This window comes from Protopterus annectens, chromosome 2.part0 (genome assembly GCF_019279795.1).
Source record: "Protopterus annectens isolate FY-2018-M chromosome 2.part0, PAN1.0, whole genome shotgun sequence".
Lineage (NCBI taxonomy): Eukaryota > Metazoa > Chordata > Ceratodontiformes > Protopteridae > Protopterus > Protopterus annectens.
The window spans coordinates 600,321,572-600,334,199 of NC_056728.1; the positions used below are offsets into that span (position 1 = coordinate 600,321,572).

At 38.0% G+C, this 12,628-nt stretch overlaps 1 protein-coding gene across 2 annotated transcripts in view; it reads left to right on the plus strand.

The window, feature by feature from the left end:
• The window catches only part of LOC122793164 (coronin-2A-like), a 2,539,836-nt gene that overhangs the window by 2,468,027 nt on the left and 59,181 nt on the right, over window positions 1-12,628 (plus strand). For both annotated transcript variants that reach the window (XM_044060980.1, XM_044060981.1), the window contains one exon: window positions 11,510-11,600. In XM_044060980.1, the coding sequence (XP_043916915.1) occupies window positions 11,510-11,600 (91 nt within the window). The remainder of the gene's footprint in view (window positions 1-11,509; window positions 11,601-12,628) is intronic.

The window sequence follows — 12,628 nt, forward strand, 5'->3', positions numbered from 1 at the left end:
TATGCTTAAAAGCTTTTTTGGTGTATTTGCTTTTGTTTGGAGGTATATTTTTGTGTTTCTTATTATATATAGCCTAGTATCAACCTGTATATTTTGCTCCCCTTTTGGGAGGCACCTGACATCTGGGGCAAGAAAAACTGATGTAATGGCGTCGGCTGCATGTTTTATACCCCTGACGACCTGACGTCATGGAAGAAAGGACAGCAACCGGCCTTGGGACCCAAGACTTTGTTAATCAGGCCAACTGAGGGCAACCTGCCAGCAGATTACCCAAATGTAATGACTGCAACAGTGAATACACTCGAACATCTACATTTATGGTAAGTGTACACAACTGTACTTTCTTTATCTTCTCATGTCATCTGTTTATAGACCACTTGATACTGCCTGTCCGTCAGTCTATGTTTACTATTACACAGACATCTACATATTCATTACTTTCTGGCACACACAGGCTACCCCATTCTTTTGACATAGTTACTGCCTGACACTCTACCTGGACGTTTGCTCCTTCCCAAAATAACTGCTTCATTATTTGCCTCATTTTCTTAATATATTCCTCTCTGAAGGGACTCAAGAATACCTGAGCTGAATATAACCATTGTGGTAAAATATATAGTTATAAGACTAACACCTTTTGATCCATAGGTTCATGGGTTAATAGGTAGGTACTAGGTTATCTACCTGAGGGCATTTATAAGCCTAGCCAGTGTGTCGGCTTTCACCACCCCATTGATTAATTAACTGACTCTCTGTCAAGCAGAGCCAATGAAGTGATCCCAGGGGTGTATAGGTTCATAGGTAGGTACTAGGCTATCTGCCTAAGGGCATTTATTTCCTTCCATTTTCCAACTGATTTTTTTTCACATTTTCATACACCGTTTCATGGGTTATAACCACCGCTTCTTCTTTTTTTCTTTTCTTCAAACACCTTTATTGATTTATCACTTGTGACCTAGGCAGATTTACATTCATATAAATGTAATCAAACTGTATTAGCATAACAAAGATTATACTTCACATATATTGCTATATATCATATAACCTAAGCAATATTACATAAATTATTCAATTCTTGCCTTATTTATTACAGAAGAAACATATTTATTAAACCATAATTTACTACATAGGCAATCATACATTTATATAACTGAAAAGAAACCACACCAACACAATCCTAGTCTCAAGCATTTTACATCACAAACCATACTGACACATTCCCAGTTGTAAACATTATACATCACTTATAATCTACCCAACCTTTCTCATTCAAACATTACATAGCTCATTTAAGTCCTGCCGCCTTTTAGACTTCATTCTTCCCGCGTATGTATTGTTCCCACAATTCCCATTTTTTCGTATGTAGTTTCCTCCAATCCTTTAAGATCAGAATTCCAGTTGTTTTGTCTCTGTTACTATATTCACTACCTCCAGTATAATTGGCTTAGATTTTGATTTCCATTTTTAAGTAATTTTTTTTTTTGGCAGCCACCATTATTAGACACAGCAAGGCCTTACCATGTCTAGGCAATTCCGATTCTGTATCATAGCTCAGAAAAATCATCTCCGTCATCAGACCAATCTGCCCACCCGGCATCTCTGACAGTGCATCTTGCAGGGAATCCTTGAAGTCTGCCAACTTACCACACTCCCAGAAAATATGTTCCCAATTACCTCTTTCTTCCCCTTTACATCTCCAATATTTACTGTCTGCCTGGGGAAAAATTCTCTGGAGGCTACTTGGGGTATAAAAATATCTATGTAAACATTTCCAAGCAAAAATCCTAAATCTTCTAGATTTTGTTGCATATTTGGGAGACATACATCTATCCTCCCATTGTTTCTTTGTGAATTGCTTTTCCATTCTCTCTTCCCAATCCTTTCTAACCTCCTCTGATTGATTCTTATAGTTATCATGCAATATTTTATATGCTGTACTAATTATTCCTTTTTTAATGGCAGCTTCTGTTCTAGATTCTATTAAAAACTCTACCAGTGCTGTTTTTTTTTATTTTGGACCCCCCCCCCATTTCTTTCTCTTTGCCTATACTCAGATATCAATCCCTGATAGGGAAGGCAATCTCTAACCTGCAGTCCAAATACATTCTCGGTGTCTTCCTATTCTATCATCTTTTCCTCTCTAGTTAGTTACTCTCAATACCTTGGTTCCTTTAGCAGTTTTCTCCAATAAATTCTGGCCTCGTCTTGCCTATTGTCTGTATCCCTAATTGTAGTCATCCCTATTGGCAGAATCTCCTTTCTCCGTTCCCATGTTGGTTTAGGCCTTAGAATACTTTCTGCTACTTTATGGATATAATATTCTGCATGATTATTGTTATTCCCCTTAAAGGCCTGCTTCCAAAATCCCAGTGTCTCCTTATTTCATGAGCTTCCCTCGTGTTTCATCATCATCTTCCCTTTCCAATTTGAATTATAGTTTTCTGCTTGTGCTATGTATAGAAGACTTAACTGTGTAGCTCTGAAATACCCCTTCAAAGACTTAACTGTGTAGCTCTGAAATACCCCTTCAAATTAGGTAATCCCAATCGGGTTCCTATTAAATGATTGAAGACACATTCTTTCAAATGCTTCTTGATCGAACTTGAAAGCACAAAAAGGCAAAATAGTGAAACAGCATATAAGCAAATTCTTTCCCTGGGAAAAAAAATCGCTTGGCCGCTTCCGTTACTTTGCCGTTTTCGTGACTGTAGTGCGATATCGGAGTTGGTACATTTAAGTTGGGGGGTGTGAGGGTGAAGACCCCCCACTTTGTTTAATGTTTAAATTTTTATTTATTTATTTTTTTTTTTGTGGAACAGCGATTTTTTTTTCCCTAGGAAAAAAAAATCACTGTTCTAAGCATTTGAGATTTAACATAGACCCATCCCAGTCTGCTCTGTTCTACTGGAAGAATCAGCTTATCCCACTTGACTCTTGATGTCTCCCCCCCAGATGGAATCCTTCAGCTCTTTATTAATTGCTAGCCACAACTTCTCCTCTGGTTGATAACAATATGCCTGACCTGTGTATAAGACTAAAGGGACTAAAAGCATTTTAACTGCTTGTATCTTACTATCCATATAACAAAGTTTCCATTTTCTCAGTTTTTGTGCTGTCTTTTGTTTAGTCTCTTCCCACATATCCTTAGCTGACACACTAGAATCATTTTTAATCCATACTCCTAAATATTTCATTTTATCATGTCCCCATAAATATGGGTATTCCTGAACCAGTTCATGTATGGGTACATCATTTACCTCTATTGCCTTTGTTTTAGCTGCATTAATTTTGTATCTTGAAAATATCTGAAACTGTCTCAAAATGTTCAACAACACTGTAATGTCTTTTTTTGTTAGGTACAAAATAATATCATCTACAAATAAAGCCATCTTTTCTTGACTACCATACCAGTTATATCCTTGAATTTCTGAGTCCCTTATTTTCTTTGCCAATGGTTCTAAATATAACACAAATAATACAGGGGGAAAAGAACACCCCTGCCTGTTTCCTCTGCTGAAGCAGAAATTATCAGAGAGGACTCCACCCACTTTAATTTTCACCTCCGATCCCTCATATAGTATCCTAATCAACCTTATAATTTTTTCATGAAATGGAAATGCTTCCATTGACCTGCTCATAAAGTCCCAGCTTACTCTGTCAAGTGCTTTCTCTTTATCAAGACCCACCAAGAACAATGGCATTTTCTTACATTCTGCTTCCTTCTGGATCATGAGTGTTCTGTTAATGTTGTCAAATGTTTGCCTTCCCTCCACAAAACTACATTGATCCATATCATACTTTATAATCATGGTTTAGTATTGAAATGGGCCTGTATAAAGCTAGATCTGTTGGATCCTTACCCTGTTTAGGTATTGCAGCTGCCACTTCCTTCTTCCAGGATGGGGTACTTCTCCTCCTCTTAAGATACTGTTAAGCAAAACCTTCCAGATATTTATCAGTTTTTTTCCTCCTAGCTTCCAAAGTTCCATAGGAATCCCATCTGTTCCTGGGGACTTTCCTGTAGATTGCTTATACATCACAATTTTTATCTCATCTCCTCCTATCCTGTTAGTAATTTAGCCTCATCTACCTCTAACCTTGGCATATTTAAGTCTTTCATAAACATTTCCATTTGTATCTTTTCTTGATTTTCATATTTCTCTGCTTTATAGAGGCTCTCATAGAATTTCCAAAATATTTCTAATACTGCTACAGGATCTCTTGTTGCCATCTTTGTTATAGGCTCCCTAAGTTTGGTGACAGCCCTTTCTACTTTTTGTTGCCTGAGTCATTGTGCTAAAAGTTTTTGTGCTCTAGTGTTATTATCAAAAACAATTGTTTAACAGCAATCTTTCTAAGCTTGTGCATATTATCAAGGTAATCCCTTATTTTCTGCCTAGCATTCTACAGTTGATCCTCTTCTTATTCTGTGAGATTCCCCCTATTCTGCAATACTTTATAATTTGTCAGTCCCTCTAAATAAGTCTTGTTACTTGTTAACCATAGCTCTCTCTTTTATTTCCACCCTAATTTTATTCCACTCCCTAGCTATATTTTCAGAAGATGTTTCTATCCTTTCTAACAGCTCCTGAATGATCTCCACTACCCATTCCTTAAATTCATCTCTTTTCAACAGATAGGTGAGAAAGCGCCAATGTCTCATTTTTATTTCATTGCCCTGTATTATTATTTTAGCTATAACTAGCCCATGATCTGAAATAGTTATTGGGTAGATATCAAGACCTTCAATTAAATGCACATGTTCCTGTGAAATGTAAATTCTGTCTAGCCTAGCCCAGTTTTTATATCTTCAGGGATAATATGTAAATTCACTACAAACTCCTATTACTGAATTCACATCTTCCATGCCAAATATTTTCATCAGTTTCTTCAAAAATATGCCCTCCTTTGTTATTTTTCCCTTCTAGGCCCCAGACACATCACTGCTGTAAATCAAATTCCAGTCCCCAATTATAAGTAGTATTTCTTGCTGACAACTGGTTATTTCTCCCAGAATTTTCTTAAGCACCATTATAGCAGTTTTAGGTGGAATGTAATATGCCAGTTTAATTCTCCTCCCTTGCCAGTAGCCCCTTAGCACTACAAATCTGCCATTATTATCTTTTTTTATCTTCTTCTATCACTATTGGAGCTCTACTTGCGATTAATATAAGTACTCCTCTTCTCCTTTGCCCCAGGTATTCTGCTGAATAACCATCCTGAAAAACTTTCTTTATCAAATTCACATGTTCAGTTCTTTCTATGTCTCCTGTAATCCTTGAAGTATTTTAATAAACCCATGTTATAACTGTGGTATACTCAACCATGTGTTCTTGGATTTATCTCTGGGCTGACCTGCTGTGGAAGGATTTTCAGTTTGGTCTGTTTTCATTTTTGTCTTTCTTGTAACACAGCTATTTGCACTCTACATTTTTAGTATAGTTCACTACTCTTTCTTGTTTGTATTTATCTGTGAGGTCATTTACATTTAAAGACATTAAAGAAAGCATAATTGCATTAAAAAGTTATTATTCCCACCTTTTATATATAACACCTTTTTGTTAAATGTCTAATTCTAGCTTTTGTGTTACATGCATACAATGGCAGGTTGAATTTTTATACAGTTGTTTCTTGTCATATGCATGTGAGCCTATGTCACAGCTTATAAATCTTTTTGTTTTATTGAAAGCCTCAAACAAAAAAAAAAATTCAAACGCACCCCCAATATCCCCTAAAACCTTTTAACTTAATACTAACACACAAAACTATGCACACCTTTAAATATTGAAGTTTTACCTTCCTAATAGGAACAAAATTCCCAAACTGACAGCCATACTCACAGACTTGAGTTAACCTAAAAGGAAGTTCATCCATGCTAAGATAAATGGTGCAGCCTGTGCTTTTGCTTAGTGCTGATTGGTTTTGGCTTATCTTTATAGCTCTCCCAGCTGGGAAAACAACTGAATGCTTTCAGAGAACAGTAACTACTTTGGGAAAGCTGCTGAATGCTTTCAGAGAACGTTATCTACTTTGGGAAAACCCTGAATGCTTTCAGAGAACATTATCTCCTAGCCAGTTTCTCTTTTTTTTTCCTCAGCCAATCACTCTCCACCAGACTGTATAATATTATTGGGTTGCAAGTATCTTAGGTTCATAGGTTCATACTAGGCTATCTGCCCAAGGGCATTTATAAGCCTAGCCCATAGTTATTTGGCTTTCGCCACCCCTTTAGTTTGAATAAAACTATGCCTATTATTTTGCTGTGCCTCTGTCAAGCAGTGACACTGAAGTAATCCCTGGGGTATATCTGAGATCCCCCATCCATTGGTCAAGATTCCTCTTGAACAAGGCCAGCGAGGTGCTCTGCCTCACATGTACCGGGATTTTGTTCCACAGCATAGGGAGTCTCTGGGTGATGAATCTGTCCCTCCAGCACATTCTATTAATAACCGTGTCAGGGTTTAAGTCTCCCGCCCTTGTGGTTCTGAGGATCTAGATTTTTGAGGTGAAGCATATTCATCAAATCAGGGTTTGACATGGCCTTATATGTCAGGCACAGGTCACCTCTGAGCAAGCGGTATGAGACTGAATAGAGCTGGAGTTCTTTCAGTCGGGCAGCATAAGACATATTTTTGAGACCCTTTATCCTTTTGGTGAGGAACTTTTGGGGCCTTTCCAGCTGCTGCAGGTGTCGGGTCAGATACATTCCGAATGGGGCACTGTACTCAATCATAGGTCTAATGAGTGATGAGTACAGGGGGATGATGACCTCCCTTGATCTAGATGTGAATCCCTTCATGATCAGGTGGGCAATGTAGAAGGTTTTCCTAACTACTTTAGCAACATGAGTGTCAAACGAAAGGCTACTGTCAACCTGGGTCCCCAGATCCCTGATGACTTCTTCTCTGCTCAGTGGATTGCCACCTATATGGTAGCTAGGGGTAACCTTGTTTTTCCCGAAGGGTATGACTATGCATTTCTTGGCTCTAGCACCAGTTATCCGTTTCTGTGAGGCCCTTCTGAAGGATATCTGTGTCAGATGTGTTTTCGACTATGGCGCCCAGTTTGCAGTCATCTGCAAACTTTGTCAGCCATAAACCTCCTGTGTTTGCTTGTACTTCAGAAAAGTAGATGCTGAACAAGAGTAGACCCAGGACTGAGCCCTGTGGGACACCACTTGTGACAGGCTTTGAGTCTGACATGGCTCCAGCAACTCTGACCCTGTGGGTTCTGTCACTTAGCCAGTTTGCAACCCATCTTGTGATGTATGGGTTTACATTCAAGCTGATGAGTAGCCTTTGCCAGGTCAAGGTAGGCTGTATGGACTGCCTTTCCCTCATCAATGGCCTTGGTGACTGTCTCGAAAAAGTCAACCAAGTTTAAAAGGCATGATCTGCCTTTGACAAAGCCAAACTGGGTTGGATCCAAAGTCTGCAAGTTCCCTATGTCTTTATTTATGAGTTCCATTATGATCCTCTCCATGGCTTTGCAGATAAGGCTTGTCAAGCTAATGGGACGGTAATTTCCAGGGTCGGTGGAGGCACCGCCCTTGTGAAGTGGGACCACAGTCGCCATGCGCCACTCCTTGGGTACGTATCCTGAGGTGAGGCTAAGATTAAACAGCTGTCCTAACTGCGGGTTTAATTCCTCATTGAGTTCGTGGAGCACACAGCCGGGGACACCATCCAGTCCCATGGATGCTGTGTTTTGCTTTGGAGAGCAGTTCTCACCTGGGCATTGGAGATGTTTGGGGGCAACAGTCCTCTGGTATAGATATCTCTCCTTTTGGGGGGGAGAAGTTTGCACTGAACCTGTCAGCCAGTATGTTGGCAATGTGTGTAGGTTCAGTAATCTTCACATCATTTTGAACTAATTCTGAGCAAATCTTTCTCCACCTCTTTTCAGTATTGGTATAGCCCCTGTCCAGTCTTGACCACAATTTATATTTCTGGCAATAGAATGTGTAGCCTGCTCCATTGCTTACATTTTCACTGTTCTTACAAGCATGTACTCCTACAGCTCTCATATAATGTCCCAAAAACGTTCGCTCCTTCTACATTTTCCTTCACCTTGGGCCTGCATCTACATCTTCCCTTTCCATCACCATATTCCTGTCTCCTACCACTTGACATATCCCTCCTGAAAAAGCCAGCAGCTTAGCTAAAATCTCTCTTATCAATTTTATACTTCTCTTTGGTGTAAAATATACTAGTATTGGTGTAATTATTTGTTCTTATGTTCTTCCTTTTATGCCTGCATACATACCCTTTGTTTCCTGTAGTTTCCCTTCCTCTTGCAATGGAATATTCCTCTTTATTAACCAGGCTACCCCTCTTCTTCTTTTATTCTCCCATGATGCATTTGCCACCATCCTGAATTCCTGTCAATTTAAATGTTTGAACTCATCATCAGTTAAATGGGTTTCTTGCATCCCTGCCATTTGGTTTTCCCCTCTCTTTAAATAACTCAGGGCTCTGTCTCTTTTTGTTGTATTCACTATCCCATTTACATTCAGTTTTGCTATTTTTAACCTGCATAATACTGCAGTTCTTTGCTTTTTACTGCTGGTTTTATCATCCATTCCTTGTATTCTCTTTTCAGCTGCTCCAGTTTGTTCATTTGAGATCTGACTATCTTTCTTCTCATTTTTCCTTCCTCCTAATGCTCCTTATCTGTTTGTGAAATTCTGATAACCACTTTTACCTCTTATAAAACATTTCTATGTAGCATCTGTGTTTCTGCTTTTGATCTCAACTGCTTATCATTGGGTTAAATCCCCCTCTCTTACAAGAACTATATTCATATTTGCATATCTGACTTTCCTTATTGGAGTCCTGTTAACTCTTTGTCTCTTAACATCTATTCCATGCCGTAATGCTGCCTTCCACATGACAGTCATTTGCACTGCATAAAACCAGCCAGCCAACAACAACAATCATCCCTGTTATTATTATTATTTTTCCTTCTCTGTCCTGCTCTGGTATTCTCATATTTGCTTTGGTGGCTTCCCCCCTCAGTAAATTTAATCTCTTTATTAGTTCTTTGTATATTCTTTGTGCCATCTCTCATTATCACTCATTTGGTCTTCTTTCTCTCATGTCCTCTCCAACATTTTTTTCCGATAGTTATTTACTGTCTTAGTAAAACACTCACTATCTTGTTATATACTTTTATTTTTATAACCAGTTTGCTTTTATACAAATTAGAAATAGTATAGGAAGAGATAAAACAATGATAATAATAAAATAATAATAATAATATAGTAATAATATTAGTAATATCTGTAAAAGTTGCATTTCTATATTTCCTCCATCCCTCTATTTTTCCCTCTCGTTCCATCATATTTACTTAATTTTAGATGTGGCATTTGTTAGCTTGCCAGCTTTAAACATATAATGCCTGAAAGTACATCCTCCACTTTACACACACCTCCCACCCCTTGTTACATTATAGCAGTTTCACATTTTATCCTTGTGCAGCTGTCATTGCTCATTTTTACAGCTAGCATTCTTATTACATTTGCATTTACTTGTTTTCACTTTTTCCCCTAATGAAAAAAATGTGTTACCTTATTTCCATGTCTCTCACCAGGCCATTACATCAACTGACAGGTTGAATGCCTCTGTCCTTTGTCTCTCTGTGTCACTTGCCATTATTGCTCACCTACCTGTGATGTTTCATCTCTGGTTTTCTTAATGACCTTTAACCCAACCAGTCTAGTTATGTCACATCCTGTCATCCTTGCCTTATTACATTATTTTACATCTGTCGCACCATCATCTAGTCCACTCAACATCAACTTCATTCCCCCTAAACTTAGTGTAGCTTATGCTGTCCAATGAAAGTAAAAGAGAAGAATGACAACAAAAGGAAAGAGCAGAGCAATCAATAATCACATTTGTCTTTATAAGTCCCCTTTTTATTAGATTCATAGGTTCATAGATGTATACTAGGATAATGATCACTGGGGCCTAGATAAGCCTAGCCATGCAACCCAAATATATCCCACAAGTTATTGTACCTTAGAGATTATTTTAAGGAGTGTATTTTAGTTAGGGCATGATTTAACGGCTGCCTATGTCCATCAGAGACATGGGTGTCAGGACAGAGGTGAATTTCCAATTTCCCATCCACTGCTCCAGGTTGTGCTTGAACAGGATGGGTAACGGATCCCCAGAAAAGGTTCAAAATACAAACAACTAACTTTTACAAGTAATTCTACTTCTGGAGCTAGAAGTGCAGTATAATGTACAAGCACATTCTTCCCATAACTGCAATTGAAGCTACAATACTAAGGTCCCAGAAAAAAAAAATGCATACAGATAATTTTTTGGTGAAAACATGGAAAAAAAGCAGAAAAGTACAAAAAAAGTATTCCCACACTGGTCTACTTGATATGGTTGACATTTCACAATGTTGAAATTCATATCACCGTAACCATATGATCAACATTTGAAATGTCGACCATACAAGTAAACCCATAAAAAACAAAAACAAACTTGCCTGAACGCTGCTAGCAGGGGGGGCTTCGCCCCCTGCACCCCCCACACCCCCCGGAACTTAAATATACCAACTTCGAGATTGCACTACAGTGCGGAAGTGGAAGTCTTTCCATTCCCCACTGTAGAGAGATGCCGGTTCCCCATGGTCAACATTTCAAATGTTGATCATATGGTCTCGGCCATATGAATGTCGACATTTTGAAATGTCGACAATTCGAAGGGGACCCCACACACACACACACATGTCACTTTAAGTTCAACTTAAAAATATTTAAGCAGAATTAAAAACTTTTTTTCCTCTGTCCTTGTATGATCTGTACCTTTTCTTCAATTGTTGTTTTCTTCAAAAATAGTGGGAAAAATAATTCTTTCTACCAACTGTCTTCTGGGCACTGGGTGATAATTACTAACCTAAGAAGTTGATGTCATAGTCTTCTGGGCCTGCACATGCCTTAGTGATTATTTATATGGCTGGCTTCTCTGTAGCAAGTTTTAGGGCTACAGTCCAGACATCTGTGCACATGATATATAGGAATGAAATGTAGGCCTGCTATATTAAGGGCATGGGAAAGTGGAATGGAATATCCTCAATGTGCAGTTCTTGAACTATGTTCTTATTTTCAGAAGTATGTATTATTTACTTGTAACTAACAACTGTAGTTCACTGATGGTGTGCAATTCATCGTCTCATAAGTCACTTAGTCTTTCCTGACAAATGCCACCACTATGTTATGACACAAAAAACACCTGATATTACTGAATGCAGCTAGCATATAAGAGAACTTTTGAGAGCTTTAGCTAGAAGGTTTCCATGGCTCATCTGCTTCCATTGGAGTCAGTATAACGTGAAAAATGTACCAACAGTAGAGCTTAGGTTACAGGTATGTGACATTTACCTACGTTAGCAGTTAATGTAGTATTGGATATCAAACTGAGAATATTGTACTGTATGTGTAGTAAAAAATACTTATGTTAACAGTATAGTTTTACATATGCTTATTTTGCAGTCTGAGGCATACCAGGATGATATCTACCCAATGACGGCTTCATCAGACTCTGCACTAACAGCATATGAATGGCTGAGTGGCTTGAATAAAGGTAAGGCAAGTCAGTTTGAGATTTGCTGTAATTCTGTCATTATTGATTGATTGATTGATTGATTGATTGATTGATTGATTGATTGATTTGTATTGATTACCTGGGCCACAGCAGAAAACCCTTTTTTAGCTGAGGCACAGTTAGAAGAAGCTCCACAGAAAAATGAACAATAAAATATAATTAATACATAATAATGTAAAATTTTAAAAGAGATAATACATCAAAAGTTAATTTTAATACCACATTAGACAAACGAGTAAAATATTTACATGCACAGGAGTTGAGGTAGCTGAAATCTAACTAACAGAAAACAGTTTTATATAAGATTACTGACCTCAGGCGAATTTCTGTGTAATCTTAACTTTTGCCAGGTATTAAGAAATAGGAGGATGAAAGAAGAAAGACAGTTAAAGAGGGAATAGAAGACTGATATTAAAGAAAAAAAGTACAATAAAGACATTTTGGAATTAATAAAAGTTATAGAAGTGTGCCATATAAATAAACCAACTACAGGGCACAACATTCTTGAACTGATTCTTACCAGTCTGGCAACCTCTTGCACTACCCCTCTGGTATTTTCTTGCCCAGTGAAATCGGACCGCAAACTTGTGACCTTCTCTTTTAAACTCCCAAAACTCATTTAGCAAACCCAACTAAATTTAAGGACCAAAACCATGCCAACCTTAACCTACTTTGAGAAGAAATATCAAGAGTCACTTATGACTGTACCTCCCCAGACCTTAAAACAACAGCACGCTTCACTAAGGAATTCAACACGTGTGGAAAAATACATTGAGTTAACAGAAGCTACCAGAATGAAGTATCACGGGAAATTCAAAAAGAAAAAGAAACCACTGTTGTGGTCCATCACCATTAATAAACTAAGTTATGTTAGAACCCTAAAAAAAAAAAAATAAAACTACATTGCTCAGAACTTATTCATATTGGGGCCCCCTATTCTGACCCAAATGATATTGCCAGCATCCTTGCTTGTTTATGTATATCAGCTTTAATTGTGTAGTTCTAAA